Here is a 21875-nt window from a genome sequence, read left to right as displayed (position 1 = left end):
GGGTTCCAAGTAATTTGCTCAATGAGTGTGTAAATATCTCTCTCACACTTTCTCCCTGTATAAACATATACACTGACATACATAACCGACTGTATTTATACATACATATAAAGGAAAAACTTTAAAGACCACTCTTCCATTAAATAATATGCTGTTTACTATGCTCCGAAAGATGTCCCTGGGTGAAGGAACAGTCCTAGTTATGCTATAATGACATGCTACTGAAGGCAGGGTGCAACTATTGGTATCACAAAATTCTTTTGTGAATGTTTAAAAATTTAAGAGAAAGCTACAAAATATGCACTGTTCCAAGTGCCACAGAATCTTGTAATACATTAAATGAAATTGGTAACGGAATGAATAATGTCAAGATTTGGAAGCTAATCGCTTGGTTCCACAGTGTAAACTGTATAAACCCCAAAAAATCCCTGGTGCAGATAACCCAAATAGTCCATTTTTTTTAGTCTTGTGTTTTCTTGCTTCAGCTGCTGTTAGCACTGTTATTCCAACGTTCTATATGCTTAACTGTCGATGCGTATGAGGTCCCCCTCCATTGCAACCCTGAACTGTATAAACTGATTAGAAAATAGATAGATGCTTGGACAGATGTATATCTGTAGAAGTGCTCGTTACAATCAGAAAAAAAATAAGAAGCCTCAGTTCATATATCAAGACTTTGTAGGACATTATTAAAATAAATTAACCACAGTACCATTTCATCTCCTGTTACAAATGAGTTACAATACAAATTAAATGATTACCATATACCTCATCTGATCAGTAACATTATTTCACTCTCAAAACGCTCACAAATCTGTTTTTTGAACTAATTGCGGCTTACAGAGTAATTCAGTCATGCATGAGTGTAGTACGGACATTTTCGGCACTACTGATACTGTAAAACAGCTGGCACATTTATGTTTTTAGAAAACTAAATATCTGTTCTTGTGACATCCTTTGTTGGAGCCACTACAAGTTTCTTGGAATTGCTGACAACCTGAAGCCATATACACCCTTTTCAGTATCTGATGTGAGCATGGTCTGCAAGCCCAGTGCCTGGCCCCTCAGTTTTAGACAAGCACCTTTTTTGATCATTTTCATTTACTTAACTTGCACCATAAAAAAAACAGGTGTAGTTTGACAATAGTCAGATAACTTTGGTAACAATTACAATAGTCATAAATTTTACAATTCTCAATATCTGTTTTGATACCACAGCAGAAACAGAAAAACAGTGCACTTAGGTACAATCTCATAAGTGCTCAAATTGCCGGTCTTCATTATTTACACATTGTTGTAGTCTACTTGCTACAATCAAGCACACTTTAATAATAATAATAATAAGAAGAAAAACAAGACAAATAAGGCAAATAATACAAATATATACAATAATTAATAAATATAAGAATAAATTGTTTTACATATTCAACTATAAACATACTTTTGCCTACCCATATTATATATTTTTTTTTTTATTTTATATATATATATATATGAAATGTACAGCATAACTTTACAGTAAACATCAACTTGCTTAGTCCAATTTTATAAGTAGAAAATTAAATTTATTGGATTGATTTGCCTAATTAATTTTTATAGCATTCTTTTAACTTAACGAGCTCAGAGCACTTTGCTCATGTAAATATACAGCTATAATAAAAATTAACAACATCTAAAACTACCAAAAGTATTAAATAATTTAATATCTTGAAATCTATTAAGCAGATCTAAACTTAAATAAAAGATTTCACAAGCTATATGTTGATCTAATTGTTTACTGATAAATTTCCTTAAACTGGTATGTTGATCTAATTGTTTACTGTTAAATTTCCTTAAACTGTACTGAAACATTACAAGAAACTAAACATAGAGCTATCACCTGAACCTAATCTTATGGTGGACATTTTTACTTCTATGGAAGGGTACTAGTCAGTATGACTTTCCAGTATAAAGTGTAAGTAATTCATTTCTTGGTTCCAATAACTACTTTTTTAAAACATTAATGTCAAAATAATTTATATTAAATGAACAGCAGCTATGCCGATGCAATATGGGGTGTTAAATAGAAATACAAAAATTCTGTATTTAATACCAATACCAGGGAAATTTCTTAATACTCCTTACCTATTTGAAACAAAGGCAAAAACAGAAATCCCTTTAGCCTGCTTTTAATTAAAAGTAACTCCATTATTCAAATGGACATCAATGTGCCTTTTTCTGTAATAAAATATATAATATATAAATACTAACAGCAAATTTAAAATAGTGATATCTCAATCAAGTAGTTGCTCAGCTAAGTAAATTAATACTGCCATTCATAAATATAATTTAATGCAAGGCCTGGATTTTTTCTGTGTGATGTACAGTATGTTATTATCAAAGGGGGATTTACAGGTTTATTGGGGATTTACAATAGGTTTATAAAGAATCATATCAATAAAGGACTACCTGATTTATCTTACCATGTCCACATTCTAATTTTATTCTCTGACATTTTCTCACATGTAACTGAACAATACTGCTTAAAACAACAGTAAAAATAATTCAACTATTACATCTGTACTGTTGAATTAGTGAATTCCAAAATGGTTTAGGTTATTTTCATTTAAACAAACTCTTTAAAGCTGTTTTTGTAACAAGATGGTTTTAAAATCTGTTGTCAGAGAACCCTTCTTGTTAGGTTTCTAACATTTGCTATTGTAAAATTTATATTTGCATCACTAGCTGGTAAAATTACTGCTAAAGAGTAATATTTAACAAATGAGTCAAACGGATTCAAATTTCAAAGTCAAAAACTCCTGGGGGCTATAGCTGTCCAAATGTTCTCATTTTTATGTTTGTTGCAACTTCACGGCCTCCTGTGTGAAATAATATTTGTCAGCTTTAAATGAATCCATTATTTAAGAACTCTTGTAAAAAGAGCAGTTGTTCTGTTTTCAAAGCATCTAATATGAGTGATCAGACTTTGTTATTGCTTAGTCGGTGTACAAATCCAGAATTAGAAAATTTACTGGACTGGTGTTAATTGCATTCAATTGATCGTAAATGAGAGACTTCATTACATTCGCCTACAGTATGTATCATTCACATATACAATATACTGTATGTGCTTTCACTTCATTCGTCACATGTTAAGGGGTTATACTAATGATAACATTAGTTTACCATCAAAAACCAAATGACTGATATATAAATTTAGCATTCGTAGATTCATAATCAGAATGCAGTTTTGTCTGAATTGCTATAACTGTGTTATCTACAATGTGTTTATGTTAACACAGTACAGAGACATGCTTTCTGTTTCAAAGCATCAAAATGCCAAATAAATTCTATTTTTGTATTGGCAAATGAAGCAGCTCATTTCATTGCTTGTGGAGACATGCTAAATATCCCTTAGTCTGAAACTTGCCTCTATTTTTACTTGCCACAACTGTTGTTAACACTGCCACTATGCAGTTTCCTCCAACATCCCACAGCCCTATATATGTGACCATGACGTAACGTGAGAAATAGATGGGTGCTCAGACAGGCAGACAAACAAACCGAATGAATGCAAAATCACTTAGTGTAGGAAATGGCATTAGAAGTAATTATTTTCTCACCATCTACAAGTTAAACAATTTTAACAGCTAATCGGTTAAATTATGCCCTCTCAAAGCACACATAATCTATTTCTGGGCTAACAAAGCTTTTGCTCAGAAGACAAATGAGAGTTAACCAAAGCAAGCATTAAGCCCAGCCCAGAAAAACAAAAATGCAACCATCACAACTGTAGATACTGTATGACACATAAATATATCAATGAAATATTACATTAATCCAATGCTACAGACTATTAATTACACACTCAACACCAGAATAGAGCATCACCAAGGGAGACAACATGTATAAGCAATACTAGTACGACTGGTGCAGGATACATATGCACTAAGCAAAAGAGGGAGAGAGTGAGAGACAGAGAGAGAGAGAGACACTTGGTATAAGGTCCCTCAATTATTTGTTCAGTGTAATTTGTTTAATATTGACTATGTCCATTACAGTGAATGAATGTGGCATATGTGAATCAGGCTAGGTCTGCTTGGCACCTTCTTTGTGGAGAATGCTATGGCCTTATTATTGCTAATGACTCATAAGAGATTCAAAGTGCAAGATCGAGAAATCTTGAGAACTTATATTTGTATGACAGAACATTTTAAGCAGAAACTAACATGGGTAGAACAACACTTTTGCATTTCCTTTCATGATAAAGGTGATTTGAAAAAGAAAGGTAATGAAAAACATGCATTTTCATATTAGGCCTACTTACAAAAAGTTAATTTAAAGGTAAATCAAAATATGCACAGTATACCATCAATACCAATGCAAATGTATGCAGGGAAAACTGCATACTGGTTTATAGGAGAATCACATCACCTCTCAGTCATGTTCTGTAATGATGAATGCAGGAAAAGGGCTATGAAAAGCACTTCAGTATCCAAGAAAATTCACAGCTACAGTATATTAGAATAAGGCTGCCTTAAACTATTCTTTTGTAAATGACTAATCAACTACTTTATCAATTAATCAGTTAATTTAACATATAATTTTGTCTAAATAAACAGGCAGATTAATTTGTGTTGTATTTGAATATTTATTGAATTAGATAGAAAGAATTTTAAAAACTCAGGAAATGAAAAAACACAACCAAAATAACCCCAACAAGAAGAAAAAGAAGACAATACTGTTATCAAAAGATATTTAAGATATATTCGATTAAAAATTGACTTATTAACATAACAATCTCAACAGTCAAACTTGGAACAAGATCAAATAATTAAGCTTTTTGTTTTTTAATACCTCAGTTACAATGGATGCAACTCTGACTCATTTTGCATGTATTAAAAAAAATCTTAAATTGAGATTGATGTTACTCGTAGACATCATGAATGTAGGTGCTAGGCATATCTGGCATAAATAGGCTTAACAATGTTTGTAAAGTAGAAATTATACCAACTGAAAGATGAAGGAGAAGGGCAACTCATATATCTTGAAATAAAGACTGATGTAAAAAAAATAATAATATTCTACACTTTTTGCAACCACAGAGAATTAAATAACTTAAGATTTTTCAGTTAACAGTTCATTTTTACACTGTCTAATATAGATATGCACTTTGTTCTGAAGGGGCAATGAGTGTACAACAAGCAATTTTTTTTAAATTCCCATTGCTTATTATTGCCATCGCTACATTTAAACATTTATTGTTTATAAAAATTGTAATGAGCTGGACTGAAAAAGCATGTGATAATCCATTTGTTCATTTGAAATTCTTGATGTTAAGTAGGGCTGGGCAGTATGACCAACATTCTATATCACGGTATTTTTCAAAATTATACCAGTTTCACGGTATTCAACAGTATTTTTTTCCCCATGCATGAGTGGATGTTAACCACATTTTCCACTGCAATTACTGCAGTAGACTGGCTAAGAATAACCTATTCCACAGTCATGAGAATTGTACAAAAAATTTTTTAATGTGCACACTAGTGCTGGTCGGTATGACCAAAATTCTATATCACGGTATTTTTCAAAATTATACCGGTTTCACGGTATTGGACGGTATTTTTTTCCTATGCATGAGTGGATGTTAACCACATTTCCACTGCAATTTCTGGCTAAGAATAACCTATTCCACTGTCATGAGAATTGTACATTATACAAAAAAACATTTTAATGTGCATACAAATATTGATACAGGTTTGCATGGCCCCATAAAGTGATAGTTTCCAACGAGGTGGCACTAATGAAGAGAAGGAATCACACTGCATTACAGTTGCAGTCAAAATATAGAACCATTTTAATGAACAAATTTTGCAAAACAACTTAAACTATAATTTTGACAACATATTTTCAACCATCCAAAGGGGCATTTAGACTTAGTAAAATATCCAGAGGTACTTGTCAAAAGTTTTATTGCACTGAACATGTCTTAGAAAAGGAATAAAGAGTAAATATTTTTGTAAACCAACTACACTTTCTGTTAATGTCAACCATCTCTGTCCACTGAAATGTTAGCTATATGGATTGTAATGGCGTTGGTTATCTCGATCCCCCGCTTGCTTTTTTTGTTGTAGGCAGTCCAACAGTGTCCTCTAGCTTTCAGTTTTACCTGAGGACATGAAGGGTGCCAATCTTAGTTCCACTGATTCATGGTACTCCAAAGCATGTTTGTGGCTAAGGTGGTGCAGCAAATTGCTCGTGTTACGGCCTCCGGCGACAACTTTAGCTCGACAGCATTTGCAGTACATAGTTGTTTGGTCCACATCCGACCTTTTAAAACCAAAATCTCCAACCAACAGAAGCGGCTCCTTTTTTCGGCAAAAGTTCTTCTGTGTCATCATGTTCAACTTTATTGTCTGCTACAGCTTCAGAATGTTCTCTGTCAATTTTCACCAATCAATACCTCCACTAATGCATGTACTCCGTTGGATGCATGTTTAGCGGTGTAGCAGTGAAAAAAGTCCCCCCTTAAAGTTTCCCGCTGTGCCACGTACCGAACGTTGTTTAGGCTATTTAAACCGGTATTGCAGTATAAGAAAAATCCATATCATAACAAAAATAAAAAACGGTTTTCGATATGAACCGGTATACCTCCCAGCGATAATGTTAAGTGCTTGAACATTGGAAAGGTGCTATATAATATAGTTAAAATGTATTATATTATTATTATTTATTATGTTCAGCAACGTTTTCACTTTTTCCATAGCAACTTACTAGGTGTCATAATCAGTAGGCACAATAATTGCGCATTAATAATCCGTCAGTAATCCTGTGGAAAAGGTTCTGTGCCACATGCAAATTAATTCATTCGAAACGTAATTTACTAATAAATTACTGCTTCATACATAGGAGGTGAAGAGAAGAAATGGGAGAAAACTTTTACACTGTGCAATACTTCTACACTGTGCAATACTTCATTAGCGGCATTCAGGATAACTTGCATATTATACTTTCAGGGCGCTCCTTTCCGGCGATGCAAGGGTGGCTAGACATTCATAACATCATCCACACTAACTAGAGAATATGGAAAAAGCCCAGAACCATTTTAGAATCAAGGCTCTTTAGTTAAGATGTCCTTATATTCTTATTTTTTTTCAATTTTCAATAAGGCTGCACAATATTGAGAAAAATTGCGATGAACAATACACTTGATGATGATGTGATAATGATAAATAATGTGATAAATCAGAGATTAAGGTTATGCACTGTGCAGTATCACCAATTGTACAAGCTGCCAATACAGATGATAAATTGAGATTCTTAACTGTGTGTTTATTAAAACACAAAAATTTCAGTCAATATTGCAAAAAAAGTAAATGTTTATGTGTAAAGCAATACACGCTACAAAATATTTACAAAAAAATACTCAAACAAAATTATCAAATCAGATTGCAACAAAACCTAATAATCTAGGCCTTGGGGTGTAATTGCCTGCAATATCGCACAGCAGGTAGCAGTATACTTCAGGAAAATGGAAATCTTACTTGACTATTGCCTTTGTTTTACCTTCGCTCAGGATTCCAGTTTGTTAGCAACTCTGGTCTGTATTGGCCAGTCCACTTGAAACATTTACCTAGATGACTACATAGCACTTGCGTTAAGACGCTGTTAAAAGTGTCTGCCAAATGCGGTAAATATAATTAGCGTGCGGCAGAATGGAAAACATTTTTAACTCCGCATTACTCTGTGTTATTAGCCAGTTAAATTTCTGAAATAAAATAAACACTCACCAACGGCTAGGTGCAGTCTAAGTCCATAACACTGGGCCAGTCATTTACTTCAGTAGCTTCGATCATATTTTTTGCGTTGTTAGTAGAAAACACACAAGCCCATCTTTGTATAAACACCAATTAGCCAAAGCCTCACGTAATCTCATAGCTATATTTTCAAAGTCACGGTCAATGAAGTGAATTGTCAGGCTTATGCAGGGCTCGGTTGTCCTGCATGTTAGAAATTCTACATCTTTCAGCTCTTCCCGCAGTCCAGGAGGCGACTTCAGAAAACTACATAAGGGATGGAACGTTGTATCATTTCTCAAGTTTTTTGATAAAGTACATAAGACTTTTTTATTGGACAGTATTTATTGGCACTATGACATTACACAGGTAGTGGCTAATGGCCTACATTATTTCTTTTTGACATTGAGTCATGGGAGACGCACGCATTCAAAAATTTTGGAAATCAATGGCTGCTTTAGATGTGGTTCAGATTTTGTCTTCAGTCTGGTCATGCTGCTTGCACATTTTTGTGAACACCACTCTTTGTACTGCTCTTTATGACTGTGTTTCAAACAGTGGAAGACGGTTGCTGTGTTTCCTCTCAAAGAAGCCACCTCTGCTCGACATGATTTACAAAATAACTGAGTTTGTAAATGGTCTTCCCATTTAAAGACAAAGTACTGCTATAAGACCAATTAAATAGCTCTTTTGGGCACCAAATCTTATGCATTTAAGCCAGAATTTTCAGTCTCAGCTATATCCATATCCATGTGTGAAAATGCAGTTTTGCCAAAAACAGAGCTAGCAAGTGCATTTAACAGACTAGTCTACCACATGTAGCTAGCCTGTGTACTGAAAAATTATTTGACTTAAGCCTGCTCATGAGTAAATAAAGTAGTAACTGACAAGTGAATTTAGCAGACAATTTATCTGTTATGTCCAAAGCAATACTGTGGCTTTAACTTTCATTCCATGCTAGTCATTAACATGAACGTCTCCAGTTAACAAGCTTCACAAAACTAAAAGAACTATTGTCAGTTAAATAAAAGTAAGTAGATTTATATTATAACACATTGGAGATTGAATTTTGCCTGATGTTTTGGGGAACTTTGTCCACTGAATGTAGTGCAGCTGCTGCCATGATTAGTCTACTCAAAATCAGTGCAGTCAATGGAAACAACAGTCAATGGAAACCAAAACGTGGCAGCAAAGAATGCAGGGGTATGGCAGGGGCAACTACTATATTAATAAAAATACAATTTAGTTAGTTGATTACACTGCTTAATTGTGATGGGCCTGTAGTAGAAATTCTTATTTTCTCATGTCCTGCAGCAAAAATCAAATCTATTGTGGTGTCATACGTGGCCTGGAACATCAATTCTACAAGGTGAGCCAAAAAGAAGTACCACATTTCAAACGTTTATTGTACAAAAATGCTATAAGATAAAATAAATTTAATTCCAACACAAGAAAGGGTATACAAAATAGATTTTCTTCCATACCGTTTTAAAAATGATGTCTTCAAGGTAGTGGCCATCATTAGCGATACACTCTTCAATTTCTAAATGTTCACATTGATCGTTCAGCAATTTCAAGGGGAATAGCGGTAATTTCATGGTGAAGAGTGTCCTTGAGGTCTTCAAGGTTTAGAGGTAAGAGTGTGTATACTTTTGACTTGAGATGGCCCCACAAGAACAAATCGCATGAAACGAGATAAAGCGAACATGAAGGCCACCCGACATCGCCGCACAGGGAGATCAGCTTCCCCGGAAACATCTCTCACAATACTTGCATGGATCTCCGTGCCGTATGAGCTGTTGCTCCATCCTGTTGAAACCAGGCATCCACCACATTCATTTCTTCCAATTGGGGCTGCAAAAAGTTTTCTAACATTTCCATGTAATGTTCTGAAGTGACAGTGACTGTTGTTACCCCCTCCTCAAAAAAGTAAGGGCCTACAATGCCAAATTCTCCAACAGCGCACCAAACTGTAACATACTCACTGTGCAGTTCACTAGGGTTGGTTTCAGCCCAATAGCGAATGTTTTGCTTATTTACGCAACCATTCAAATGGAAATGTGCCTCGTCACTGCACAGGGCAATGGCATCTCAATGAACAGTTTGCAGAATGTTCACGCACAACTCTCTACGGCTCTCTCAGTGAGATCCTGCACTACCATCATTTTATATGGATGGAAATTAAGGTCCTCATGCAAAATCCTCCTCAAAGACACGTTAGAAATGCCTATAGCAGAAGCATGTTTGCACGCTGAACATCTAGGAGATTGCAAAATTGATGCCCTTACAGCTTAGATGTTTTCAGCCATTCATGCAGCCTGAGGATGACCTGGAGAATTTCTGTTCAAAGTTGTACCTGTCTGTCTAAATTTAGCCACCCACTGAAGAACTTTTTTCAGATTTGGGACATCACCGTTAGGAGGAATGCTGAAGTGCGCTCAGAAGGCGCAGTGTGTTGTGATGATGAATTTGTTGTTTTTGAAGAATGCTTCGACAGAGAAAGTAAGGTGCGCAATGGACCAAGACATGTTGCCGATTGAAAACTACCTTGAGAAATGTGGTACGTCATTTTGACCCTGTACAACCATACAAATGCTAGTTTCACATGGACTGGTGCAACTGTCTAAGCTTTAGCAGTATGTGGAAAGCTGCCAGTGGTGTTAAGCAAATAATTTCATGTAAAATTACAAATCCTACCATTTCACTGAACAGTGCCGACTTGCAGTCAAATGTAACTACTCATCTCACAGACAATGTAGTCTTGTCCTATATATTAGAAAAGGGATTAGTTTAACACATTACTAATAATCAATTAGTGGGTGACGTTATTAATAATCAATGTGTGGATGCTGATCATTAGCAATAAATATTGATAAATCATAAGTAAAATTTTCCTGCAAAATATGTGGACTTGTATGTTAGTGTTAGCGGTGGTCAGTTTAAGGCTGATATAATAATTTTAATGAGGGCTAACTTCAGTTGCTCCATTTTCAAGATATTACACCATCAAAGAGAAAAATTCAACAATTTACACTAAAAGAGACATTGTCTATAACACACATTAGAGCTATTTTAACTTGACATGTAAGAAACTCATAAAACCGGTTAAAAAATGTTGATTAGTAAATTGGTGGTCTCTCCCATAATATCATTTATAGTCCTTGAGAAGGAACACCTTTTGTCCTTACTGTTTATATTATCTTCAACATGTGTAAGAACTAACAACTCCCTAATCCTCACTGAGGTCAACCTTTTGAACAATGACTAAGGAATACAGCCTCTGGAATTAACATGTGGTGGCACGGTGGCGCAGTGGGTAGCGCTGCTGCCTCGCAGTTAGGAGACCTGGGGACCTGGGTTCGCTTCCCGGGTCCTCCCTGCGTGGAGTTTGCATGTTCTCCCCGTGTCTGCGTGGGTTTCCTCCGGGTGCTCCGGTTTCCTCCCACAGTCCAAAGACATGCTGGTTAGGTGGATTCGCGATTCTAAATTGGCCCTAGTGTGTGCTTGGTGTGTGGGTGTGTTTGTGTGTGCCCTGCGGTGGGTTGGCACCCTGCCCGGGATTGGTTCCTGCCTTGTGCCCTGTGTTGGCTGGGATTGGCTCCAGCAGACCCCGTGACCCTGTGTTCAGATTCAGCGGGTTGGACGATGGATGGAAGGATGGATGGAATTAACATGTTATAGCTTGTGAAGTCAGTTGTTCAGGTAGCAACAGAGCAATGATCACTACATCCTAGAAAATAATGTCTCTAATTCAGCAAACAAGATAAAGCTGAAAAGAGGTTGGATGTGCCTTGAAACGTGGGGACCATGGACGGTTAAAGTCTGCAATGTGCACTTTAATCATATCTAAACTGTTCAATTTTTAGTTTAAAACGATGGAGCAGAGGGGTAAAATCAAGAAAAATATGGCTTTGTCCCAAACACTGTGGAGGGCACTGTATCTGTCAAGTTAGCTAGACTTTAGTGTTGTTGACATAAACTAAGCCTTTTTACATGTGTCCAGGAATTTTAACATACAAAACAGCACATGTTAAAATTTTACTATTGTATGGCTTTTTGAATAAATGCATGCATATATATTTTCTATAGGATTTTAACAAGTTTTTAGTAGGGCTGGGCAATATATCAAGATTTTAAAATATACCGGGATATAAGCAGAGCAGGATATGGATCATTTATATAGAGTTTAAATAAAGTTTTGGTTTAAACTTATGGAAAGCCTTTTTTCTTATTTCTCGCTGCCTGCTCCAGGCTTCACTACTGTGGTCTACTAGCAGCCCCAACTCCTGCTCGCATGCGTGCAAACAACTCTCGAAACACAGAGGGGCATGACATACAAGTTATAATTGAAGATGACTTAGTATGTAAAACGAAGAACAATGGTTCAATTATTTGAAGGTGATTTGGATTGCACAGGTCAGATGAGCAGCACAATCGCATAATATTTAGGGAATGCCAAAAGGAGGCAGTTTCAAAAAGTGGGAGCACTAACAATCTTTTTCATCACTTAAAACAGTAGCTGTTAAAGAGGCTGTTAAACTTAGTTCTACTACTGCAGTTACGAAGCATTTTCCACCCAAAGCACCTAGACCAAATCAGATGACATTCCAAGCTTCATTTACCCACGCCTCGCCTTATGAAAAAAAGTGTAAAGTGGTGTAGTGACAACTGAGGCAGTTGCTTACTACATAGCAAAAGGTATACTTCCCATCTCAAGAGTGGAAAAGGATGGTTTTAAAAGACTAATCAAAGCTCTTGACCCGGTTTGCAACTTGCCCGGTCACAATTATTTTGAAAGAGAAGTGCTACCTAGCATGTATATTCATGACAGACCTTACCGACCTGATCGCTAAATTAAAACATTTCTCGCTGACAACTGATATGTGGTCACGCTGCACCTGCACGCCATATTTAAGTGTAACTATTCATTTCATTGAAGAATGGGAGATTAAACGTGTGTGTCAGCAAACGAGCTATTTCCCTGAAAACCACACTGGTGAGCACATAGCTGAAGCTCTGCAAGATACTCTCGGAAACTAAAAGCTGGATGAAAACAGGCTCATTTCTTTTACAGCTGACAATGGGAGCAACGTTATGAAAGTGGTGAAATCGCTGAAGTGGCTAAGAACACAGTGTTTTAGTCATCGACTTCATCTGGTAATTGGAAAGTGCAGGTTTTTAAAAAATTAACGTTAACTGCTTAAGTGTTATATTTATCAAAGCCAGAATTAACACTAGAATTACCAGAGCCTACGAAAAAACTCATAGATCCGTCCCACCTTAAATCGCTTCTTAAATCCGTTTGCACCTCTCCGCCAGCGTCTTTGTCCTCTAAATGTGCCGATAAAGACAAGCTGCAAGCAGCCGGCTATTCCATGCCCCCACCGACTTAGAATGTGCATGAACTTCTCCCAGCTCATGCCTTGATTGATTATCTGGGAGTGAAGTGGAGTTTTAGAGTGGAAATAATAGATCGTTATTTGGAACACACGCATTTAATGTGTGTTCCATTTCTACAGTAATCTGTGTAAACACATTGTTAAAACAGAAACGTTTTTCATATTTTAGTAGTAAATAGCAAAATGTAGGCATAAACTATATAATGTATATAGATATGAAATGTATAATGTGTGAAGCCTGAAGTCCAAATATCAAAGAAATACTTTCACAAAAGGTACAAATATAACAGAACAAGTGCGCTTTTATTCAAAAATACAACTGCAGAAGAAAAAAAAAGCTGCGTTACCATGCGACATTGACACGCATTTACTACGACTGCCTCCGTGGCGCAGTGGTATCAACTCCTGACTGGTAATCAAAAGGTCATGAGTTCGATCCCGCAAGACTCCGTTTTGAGAAGTGAACTGCTCTTATTCTTACTATTTTAGAATAAAAACATACATTTGATTTCAGTCTGTAGCAGCCGGTGTAAATTGTCATTACTAAGATACAACAAAGGGGGAAAAACTGCACAGAGAAAGGGCAAAGTATAATGAAATCAACAAAAGAGAGTTAAGCATTTAAATCTATAGCAAAAGCAGAAATATTTCTAAATGTCTTATAAATGTAAAAATCATGCTGCTATGCTTTTCTGAATGTCGAATAAAAGAAAAAAAATACCAGCTAATTAAATGAGATCAGTGCTATCAGGTGTTGTCACTGATTAGGAATCCGGTTGGAACAAAAACCTGCAGCCACAGGAGTTCACCAGGACCGAGTTTGGGAAACACTGGCCTAAAGGCACAAGTAAAGTGCAGAGCTTTCCATATACATATACAAAGTACAGCGATGGCAAAAGTGCGATGTGCACTCTTGCTCCGATGTAGAAGGGTCGTCATGATCTGAGTTTTCCTCCGTTATAGCGCATCTATGTCAAAACAGCAGTGTCAAATGCAGGGGGGTGTTTGGGCTTGTGAACGCGGCTGAGATAATAAAACTGAATAATAAAAAAAAAAAAACAAAGCAAACCTTTACAAGTATCATAAATAACACCGGCTGTAACAGACTGAAATCAAATGTATGTTTTTATTCTAAAATAGTAAGAATAAGAGCAGTTCACTTCTCAAAACGGAGTCGTGCGGGATCAAACTCATGACCTTTTGATTACCAGCCAGGAGTTGATACCGTTGCGCCACGGAGGCAGTGTAGTAAATGCGTGTCAATGTTGCATGCTAACACGGATTTTTTTTTCTGCAGTTATATTTTTGAATAAAAGCGCACTTGTTCTGTTATATTTGTACCTTTTGTGAAAGCATTTCTTTGATATTTGGACTTCAGGCTTCATACATTATATAGTTTATGCCTACATTTTGTCATTTACTACTAGAATATGAAAAAACGTTTCTGTTTTAAAAAACGTGTTTACACAGATTACCATAGAAACAGAACACACATGAAATGCGTGTGTTCCAAATAACGATCTATTATTTCCACTCTAAAACTCCACTTCACTCCTAGATAATCAATCAAGGCATGAGCTGGGAGAAGTTTGTGCATGTTCTAAGTCGGTGGGGGGATGGAATAGCCGGCTGCTTGCAGCTTGTCTTTATCGGCACATTTAGAGGACAAAAGACGCTGGCGGAGAGGTGCGAACGGATTTAAGAAGCGATTTAAGGTGGGACGGATCTACGAGTTTTTTGGTAGGCTCTGGTAATTCTAGTGTTAAGTAGTAAAATTGAGTTTTAAACTGCTTTGCCTTTAGAGTGAGTTGTGTGAGTTAAACACATTACTTACTTCACAAACTGAAGTTTAAATTAGCTACAGCATAAAATGTAAAATGCCCTTAGGCCAGACGGTTTTTTTTTTCAAAAATGAAAAGTATTTTACACATTTATACAAAAAAATGCAATTTAAAACTAACAAATTTAAATGCATGTCTAATGTACAGTAGTTTCTTAACTTGTTTGTTAAAATATTGGAGAGCAAGTAAGAGACCATTTATGTATTAATTTATATGGTTATTATATTATTTATTTTACATTATTATTTTAACTGTAATGTAGGCTGTATTTTTTATATAAATTCAAATTCATTTTTAGAACCCTTAGGCCTGCCATTTTTTACTTACATTTAAACATTTCATTTACATTTACACTAAGTTCTTAACCTGAAAGCAGATACTATAGTTCTTGTAGGTACTGTGGGCTGGTAAGTTAGAAATATATATTAAATTTGTTATATATTTAAACCTTTATTTTGATAAATAAATTCTTGTGATATCTTGTCTGGCTTTGGTTAACAACTTAAAATTTAACTCATCATAAAATATCTAGATATACAGTATATTGTATTGCCATTCAGCCAAATATGTCCATATCGCCCAGCCCTAGTTTTTACTCATAAAGTCCAATTTGTTAGCTGCTGCTTATGCATCTACTATATAAAAACTGTGTGCCTGGCACATCTAAAATGCCTATATGTATTTAATACAGTTTTTTATAATTTCAAAAGTCACTTATTTAAAAACTATACCTCTCCCAAGAACCAGTCTTGCGAGAATGATGGTATAGTGGAGTTCTGGGTTCAGTTCCCACCCTGGTTACTGTCTGTTTAAAGTCTATAAATTCTCTCCATATTCTCTACATATATGGTTGGGTTTTCCCAGGTTTCTTCGATATTTGAAAGACATGCATAGTACATTAACTGTTGATTCTAAATTGGACTGATGTAAACAAATATTGGTATGTGAGTGAACCTCCAATTGACGTTTTTCTAGGAATTGTTTTAAAAAAAATGTTATATTTTTACAGGTCTGGAATTGTTGTGTTTAAGGTTTTTTTTTTTTTTTACAGTTCCACTACAGTTATTTTTATGATTACTAGTTATAACCCCAATCTAAAAATGCCCTGAATTATTCTGTTTAATTTGAGGAATTATTTGTCATTTTTCTTGTTTCAGATTGTTACTTATTTCATGAATGTTCCTGTGTTTGCATGTTCTCCCCGTGTCTGCGTGGGTTTCCTCCGGGCACTCCGGTTTCCTCCCACAGTCCAAAGACATGCAGGTTAGGTGGATTGGAGATTCTGAATTGGCCCTAGTGTGTGCTTGGTGTGTGGGTGTGTTTGTGTGTGTCCTGCAGTGGGTTGGCACCCTGCCCAGGATTGGTTCCTGCCTTGTGCCCTGTGTTGGCTGGGATTGGCTCCAGCAGACCCCCGTGACCCTGTGTTCGGATTCAGCGGGTTGGAAAATGGATGGATGGATGTTCCTGTGTTCATGATAGCAACCTCACCACCTTTAAAGCATTATAATATGAAGCTTGAATGCAGTGTGGTGTGTACAACCTCACATTTGATTTTTTTTAAACAATTAAGGCTATGTTCACACTACAGCTCAAATCTAACTTTTTAATTTATATGTAATACTGAATTGCTCTTTTGAGAGAAGTGAGGTCAGCAAAATACAACACAGAACCACAAATTTTTAGACTTCAGACAAGGTTTTTTTTAATGTCAATAATAGCACAAATAAAAGTTAAATGCAGAAAAATGTCAAATCAGAGTACTACAGTACTTTTATTATGTTTTTTTTTTTCAAAATAAATTTGCCATCAAAATGCAACATTTAAATAAAAAATAATGTAAAAGTATTTTAACAAACCTGATTCCTGTAGATATCGATACACCAAAAAGTTAACCTCATCACTGCTTATACTCATCTTTACTCCTGCTTACACCATGGGGTCACCACTAAGGATACAAAGCCTGCATGAAAAACAAAATACAATTAAAAAAATAAATAAATGGAAATTTTACATATAAAATAGAATTGCACTGATTTGCATATTTGCTCCTATTTCATCATATTAAATATCTAAACCATTTATGCCATAAAACGAAAAAAAAAAAGTGTTCTACTCACATTATTGAGGCAAGTGCAAATCAAATCACACTGCTCTCGAGAAAGTAGCTTTCACAGTTAAGTGTATAAAATCAAATTTTATAAGTCAAGGATGCACAAACCACACTGTGATTTCATTTGAAATACTTCAGAAAGGTAACAAAGTGACAAAACTTCAGACAACTGAAACATTTAAGCTGTTAAAAAAGAAAAAAAAAGAAAAAATATACAACACTTAAAAACAAAATTAGGGCTGAGCAGTACCCCAGGAAGTATGTGTGTCAAGTGGTCAGTAATTTTGCAAAACCTGCCAACACATCATTAACTTGACTTTCAAGGACTCATGCAATGATCGCATTAAGTGTCATTCACATCTCAGAAACAAAGAATTGAGATACAGTCAAGCAAATTCTGTACCTCAAAAAAAACAACAATCGTGAGTGCACTAAGAAATTGTGAATTCAAACAAGATTTTGTTGCTGTCTGTGCCGACAAATGAAGAAACTCCATCCATTTTTAAACAAATATTGTAAGTATATGGTGCATTAGCAGAAAAAGAAATGAGCTTGACAGGAACTTCAGTAAGTATAAAACACTGCTTGCTGAAACTAGAGAGTCCCTCAAGGAAAAAAGAAAAGTAATTGACAATGATGTATTTTAATGGAGATGTCTCTCTAAGGCGGCAAAGAGAGGGAAAATAAGCAGTTTTATACTCATGTAGTTTCACTTTGTATAATGACTTTTGATAAAGACCAAAATGTTTACATTTGTTTACCCTTGCAAGTACACTTAAAACAATTTTAATTTATGAAACATTTATGGTAAATTAATACTTTAAATTTATGTTAAATATTTATGATAGTAAGTTTCAGCATTGTTTTCCAATTGTATTTTACATGCAATTTTAAAAAATAAACTAAAAAAATAATGATGCAGTTTTTTTCCCCTTTGAACCAATGTTGTACTGTAAATTTTTTGCAATAGACAAAGGGCAAACCAACAATACTTTAAGTAACACATTTATACTTATTTAGCTTTCAACAATAGTTCATTTAGTGTTATGAAGCTAGTTAACTTGAAAAATTCATGCTAGTGACTAGCATTGAGACAAAGGTTAAATAAAGCTTTGGTGTTTCCTTGGACAGAACAGATAAATTGTCTGCTAAATGCACTTGTTAGCTGCCACCATTATTACTCGTGGGGCCACTGTGTCAGAGCTGCATTTTCACCCATTGCCATTTATTTATGCAAGGTCCACAAATGTTTAACTCTTTAAATGTCACCTCATGGATCTCAAAGAAACGTATTTATCAGTGGTTGTCAAAATTGACCAGTAATAACATCCTATATAACATTCTAAATCAACCACAAAGTTTTTTTGGGTATTTTCTCCAATCGTAAAATAGAAAATCATACTCAAAAAGCAATGATAAAAAATATCCTTCTGAGTCAGGCTTTTTTTTTTCTTTTCTTAATCAGGTACAGCTCACACAGTTCACCCAAACTGTGAAACTATGAACTTTGCCTTACTGTACTGATGCAATCAACAAATGTCCAGAAACTAGCAATAATTTCAATAAAAATAATAATTAAAAATGAAAACAGAGTTGCAGTCTTCGGGGAACTGAATAGCAATGTCATGCAGCTTGTGCTTCTGGCCAGTACATCCATTTTGTTTCTGACTTATGCGGATGGTTTGTAATATTTTTCTTATAACCATCCTGTAAATAGTAAACAAATGGTTTGTTGTTATAATTTCACAGGGTCTCATATGTTTTCTAACTCTTTAGGGCCCTTTAAAGTTTGTTTCGATTGGTGCTGCTCCACATAGCTAATTCTTATGCATTCAACCACACGGACCCGGCATGCAGTTTCCGAGACTTGAAGATTAGGTTGTACTACTCTATACTGTCAATTAAGGTATGCATACCAGTGACCCACAGTGACCAATAACATGTACACATTGGGACCAGCATACGACCAATCTGACATGTGGCTAAATGGCCAGTTCCAAATGGAGATGTAAGTCAGTGTATGACTGTAATACAATACATTAAACTATAAAACAATGTTTACCTGAAAGTTGTTACATCCTTTTTGTTTAAAGTATCATGTGGAAGTGTGATCTGTGGAGTACAGTACAGACAGGAGCTATCAGGAATTCTGTAATGACTCAAAACTATGTATAAAAATGGTTAAAGCAAAGTATTAATAAAATTTGCATGTTTGGTGCATTATATGAAAAACTTGAATTCACAGATGCTGTCCTACAATTTGATAAATGTAGCAAAAGCTCTGTTTTTTTTAATGTCCTCTTGAAATCTGAACATCTCATTATCTGCAGCAGATGCAATATATGGACTTCTGTCTAAGACCATACAAAGTCTTAGGGGGGGAAAAAAAAAACTGCATGAAAAACTCAAACTGCAGTGGTTTATGTACTTCAGCAGAGGCTTCTGAAAATGATATAATAATAATAATTCTTTGCATTTATATAGCGCTTTTCTCACTACTCAAAGCGCTCAGCAATTGCAGGTTAAGGGCCTTAATATCCACAAGTGACTAAAGTTATAAGCCCCACAGATCTAGAAATACATCCATGCAATGACGACAAGAATGACAACTACGTAAACTAGAAAAACATGCACATGCTCCTTAATCAGATTACAGTAGACCCCCACAAAGTCGTGGTTCAGGGTTCGCGGACTCAGTCGTTTGCGGATTCTTCCTTAGAACCTAACTATTAATTGTTAGCGGAAAGCGCAAATATCCTCCGCAATTTTTTATGACTTTTTTCGTGGCAATACTGTGCTGTAGAGAGAACAGGAAGCAACCGCTGAGGGGAAACGTGGTTTGGGATGGTGAAAGTAGCCTATCCGAGAGCGTTATACATTTCTCCTTGCTGCTGATTGACTGCTACCCTGTGACGCGTCTCCAGCTGAGTGTCCTTGTGTTTTCCATTTTGTTATTGTATTCATTTTGTTATTCTTAACTTCTTTGTCGCCGAAATACCCTGCACCTTCAAAGGCTTCTGGCACTGAGCCTAAGTGCCAGAAGAAGTTTAAAACACTCCAGGAGAAGGTTGAACTACTGGATTTGCTCCAGGAACTAAAAAGTTATGCTGCAGTAACGTGTCACTATGGCATTAATGAAAGCACCGCACACTACATAAAGAAGAACGAAGCAGCGATCTGGAGTACCGTATCTGTAAGTTTCTGTGATAGTGCCAAAAAGGTAACGACCATAAGGAATAAAAATATCGTCAGGATGGAATCTTCCTTGGCATTGTGGATCACCGACTGCAAGAAGAAGAACATCCCCTTGGACGGTAACAACATCCGTGAGAAAACATGGAAATTGTACCAACAGTTCACGACAAGAGACAATGTAGCAACTTTCCATCACAATGTTCCTGAAACCTATGAAGAAAAGCCAGCACGAAATCCCACCAGAAGAAGACCCATCCAAAGATACTATTCCTACTGAAGCGCCTGAAGAAGAGGCGCCACCCGAGGAGTTTTAAATCCTCTGCATCGTACTGCACAGCTACTTCATCATCATCATCAATATCATTCATCATTGGTGAGTACTCGTACATTTTACTGTATTTTAATTAAATAAAATGATTATGTATTCACTCTACTTAAAACAAAGAAAACAAAGCACATACCAAAGAAAATGCGCTTGCATAAATTATAGTATGTATAGCGGTAACATCGGTATTTTACATTCTAGCACTGCGGGAGACATAGCAGTACAGTACTGTACAGTATACGTGTTTACCTTTACATTCTGTTTTTAGGTAATATATTAAGGTAATTTTTTAGGTAATGTATTAAGCTGAGTTTGCAACGAAATTAAAGTGCTTTGGGGGCATACTGTATTTAGGGTTTAAACTATAAAAATAGGCATTTAAAAGGCATTTTTTAATCACATCCAAAAATCGCGGTTTTTCACAATTCGCGGGTGTTCTAGGAACATAACCACCGCGAATTTTGGGGGTGTACTATATTTCAAAAACAACAAAAAAGCGTGATTATATCCTCTGCAACCATAGTCAGTTCAGTATGCAGTACAGATCATGAAACAGTAACTGTACAGTTTTTACAGGAGTTCAGGTTTTCCACATGGCAGACAGTACAGTTGCTGATGGTTACAGAAGGCAAATATTCATAAGAGTAGTTTAGGACAGATAATGCTTGAAGCATATATGTACAGTTAGGTCCATTAATATTTGGACAGAGACAACTTTTTTCAAATCTTGGTTCTGTACATTACCACAATAAATTTTAAATGAAACAACTCAGATGCAAAGTGCAAACTTTCAGCTTTAATTCAGTGGGGTGAACAAAACGATTGCATAAAAATGTGAGGCAACTAAAGCATTTTTTAACACAATCCCTTCATTTCAGGGGCTCAAAAGTAATTGGACAAATGAAATAACTGGAAATAAAATGTTCATTTCTAATACTTGGTTGAAAACCCTTTGCTGGCAATGACAGCCTGAAGTCTTGAACTCATGGACATCACCAGATGTGGGGTTTCCTCCTTTTTAATGCTCTGCCAGGCCTTTACTGCAGTGGTTTTTAGTTGCTGTTTGTTTGTGGGCCTGTCTGTCTGAAGTTTAGTCTTCAACAAGTGAAATGCATGCTCAATTGGGTCAAGATCAGGTGACTGACTTGGCCATTCAAGAATTTTCAACTTCTTTGCTTTAATAAACTCCTGGGTTGCTTTGCCTGTATGTTTTGGGTCATTGTTCATCTG

The 21875-nt window shown here is 35.8% G+C and overlaps 1 protein-coding gene across 4 annotated transcripts in view; it reads right to left on the bottom strand.

Annotated features, from left to right (window-relative positions):
* Nucleotides 1–21875, bottom strand: part of tbl1xr1a (TBL1X/Y related 1a) — a 204861-nt gene that overhangs the window by 48042 nt on the left and 134944 nt on the right. For 3 of the 4 annotated variants that reach the window (XM_028794586.2, XM_051923959.1, XM_051923958.1), the window contains exon 2: nt 16872–16975. In XM_028794586.2, the coding sequence (XP_028650419.1) occupies nt 16872–16929 (58 nt within the window). In that variant the 5' untranslated portion in view covers nt 16930–16975. Of the gene's footprint in view, nt 1–11015; nt 11035–16871; nt 16976–21875 lie in introns of those variants that run through there. The other variant, XM_051923957.1, reaches the window with a different exon arrangement.

This window comes from Erpetoichthys calabaricus, chromosome 2 (genome assembly GCF_900747795.2).
Source record: "Erpetoichthys calabaricus chromosome 2, fErpCal1.3, whole genome shotgun sequence".
NCBI lineage: Eukaryota > Metazoa > Chordata > Cladistia > Polypteriformes > Polypteridae > Erpetoichthys > Erpetoichthys calabaricus.
This window is presented reverse-complemented; position numbering and strand designations above follow the sequence as displayed.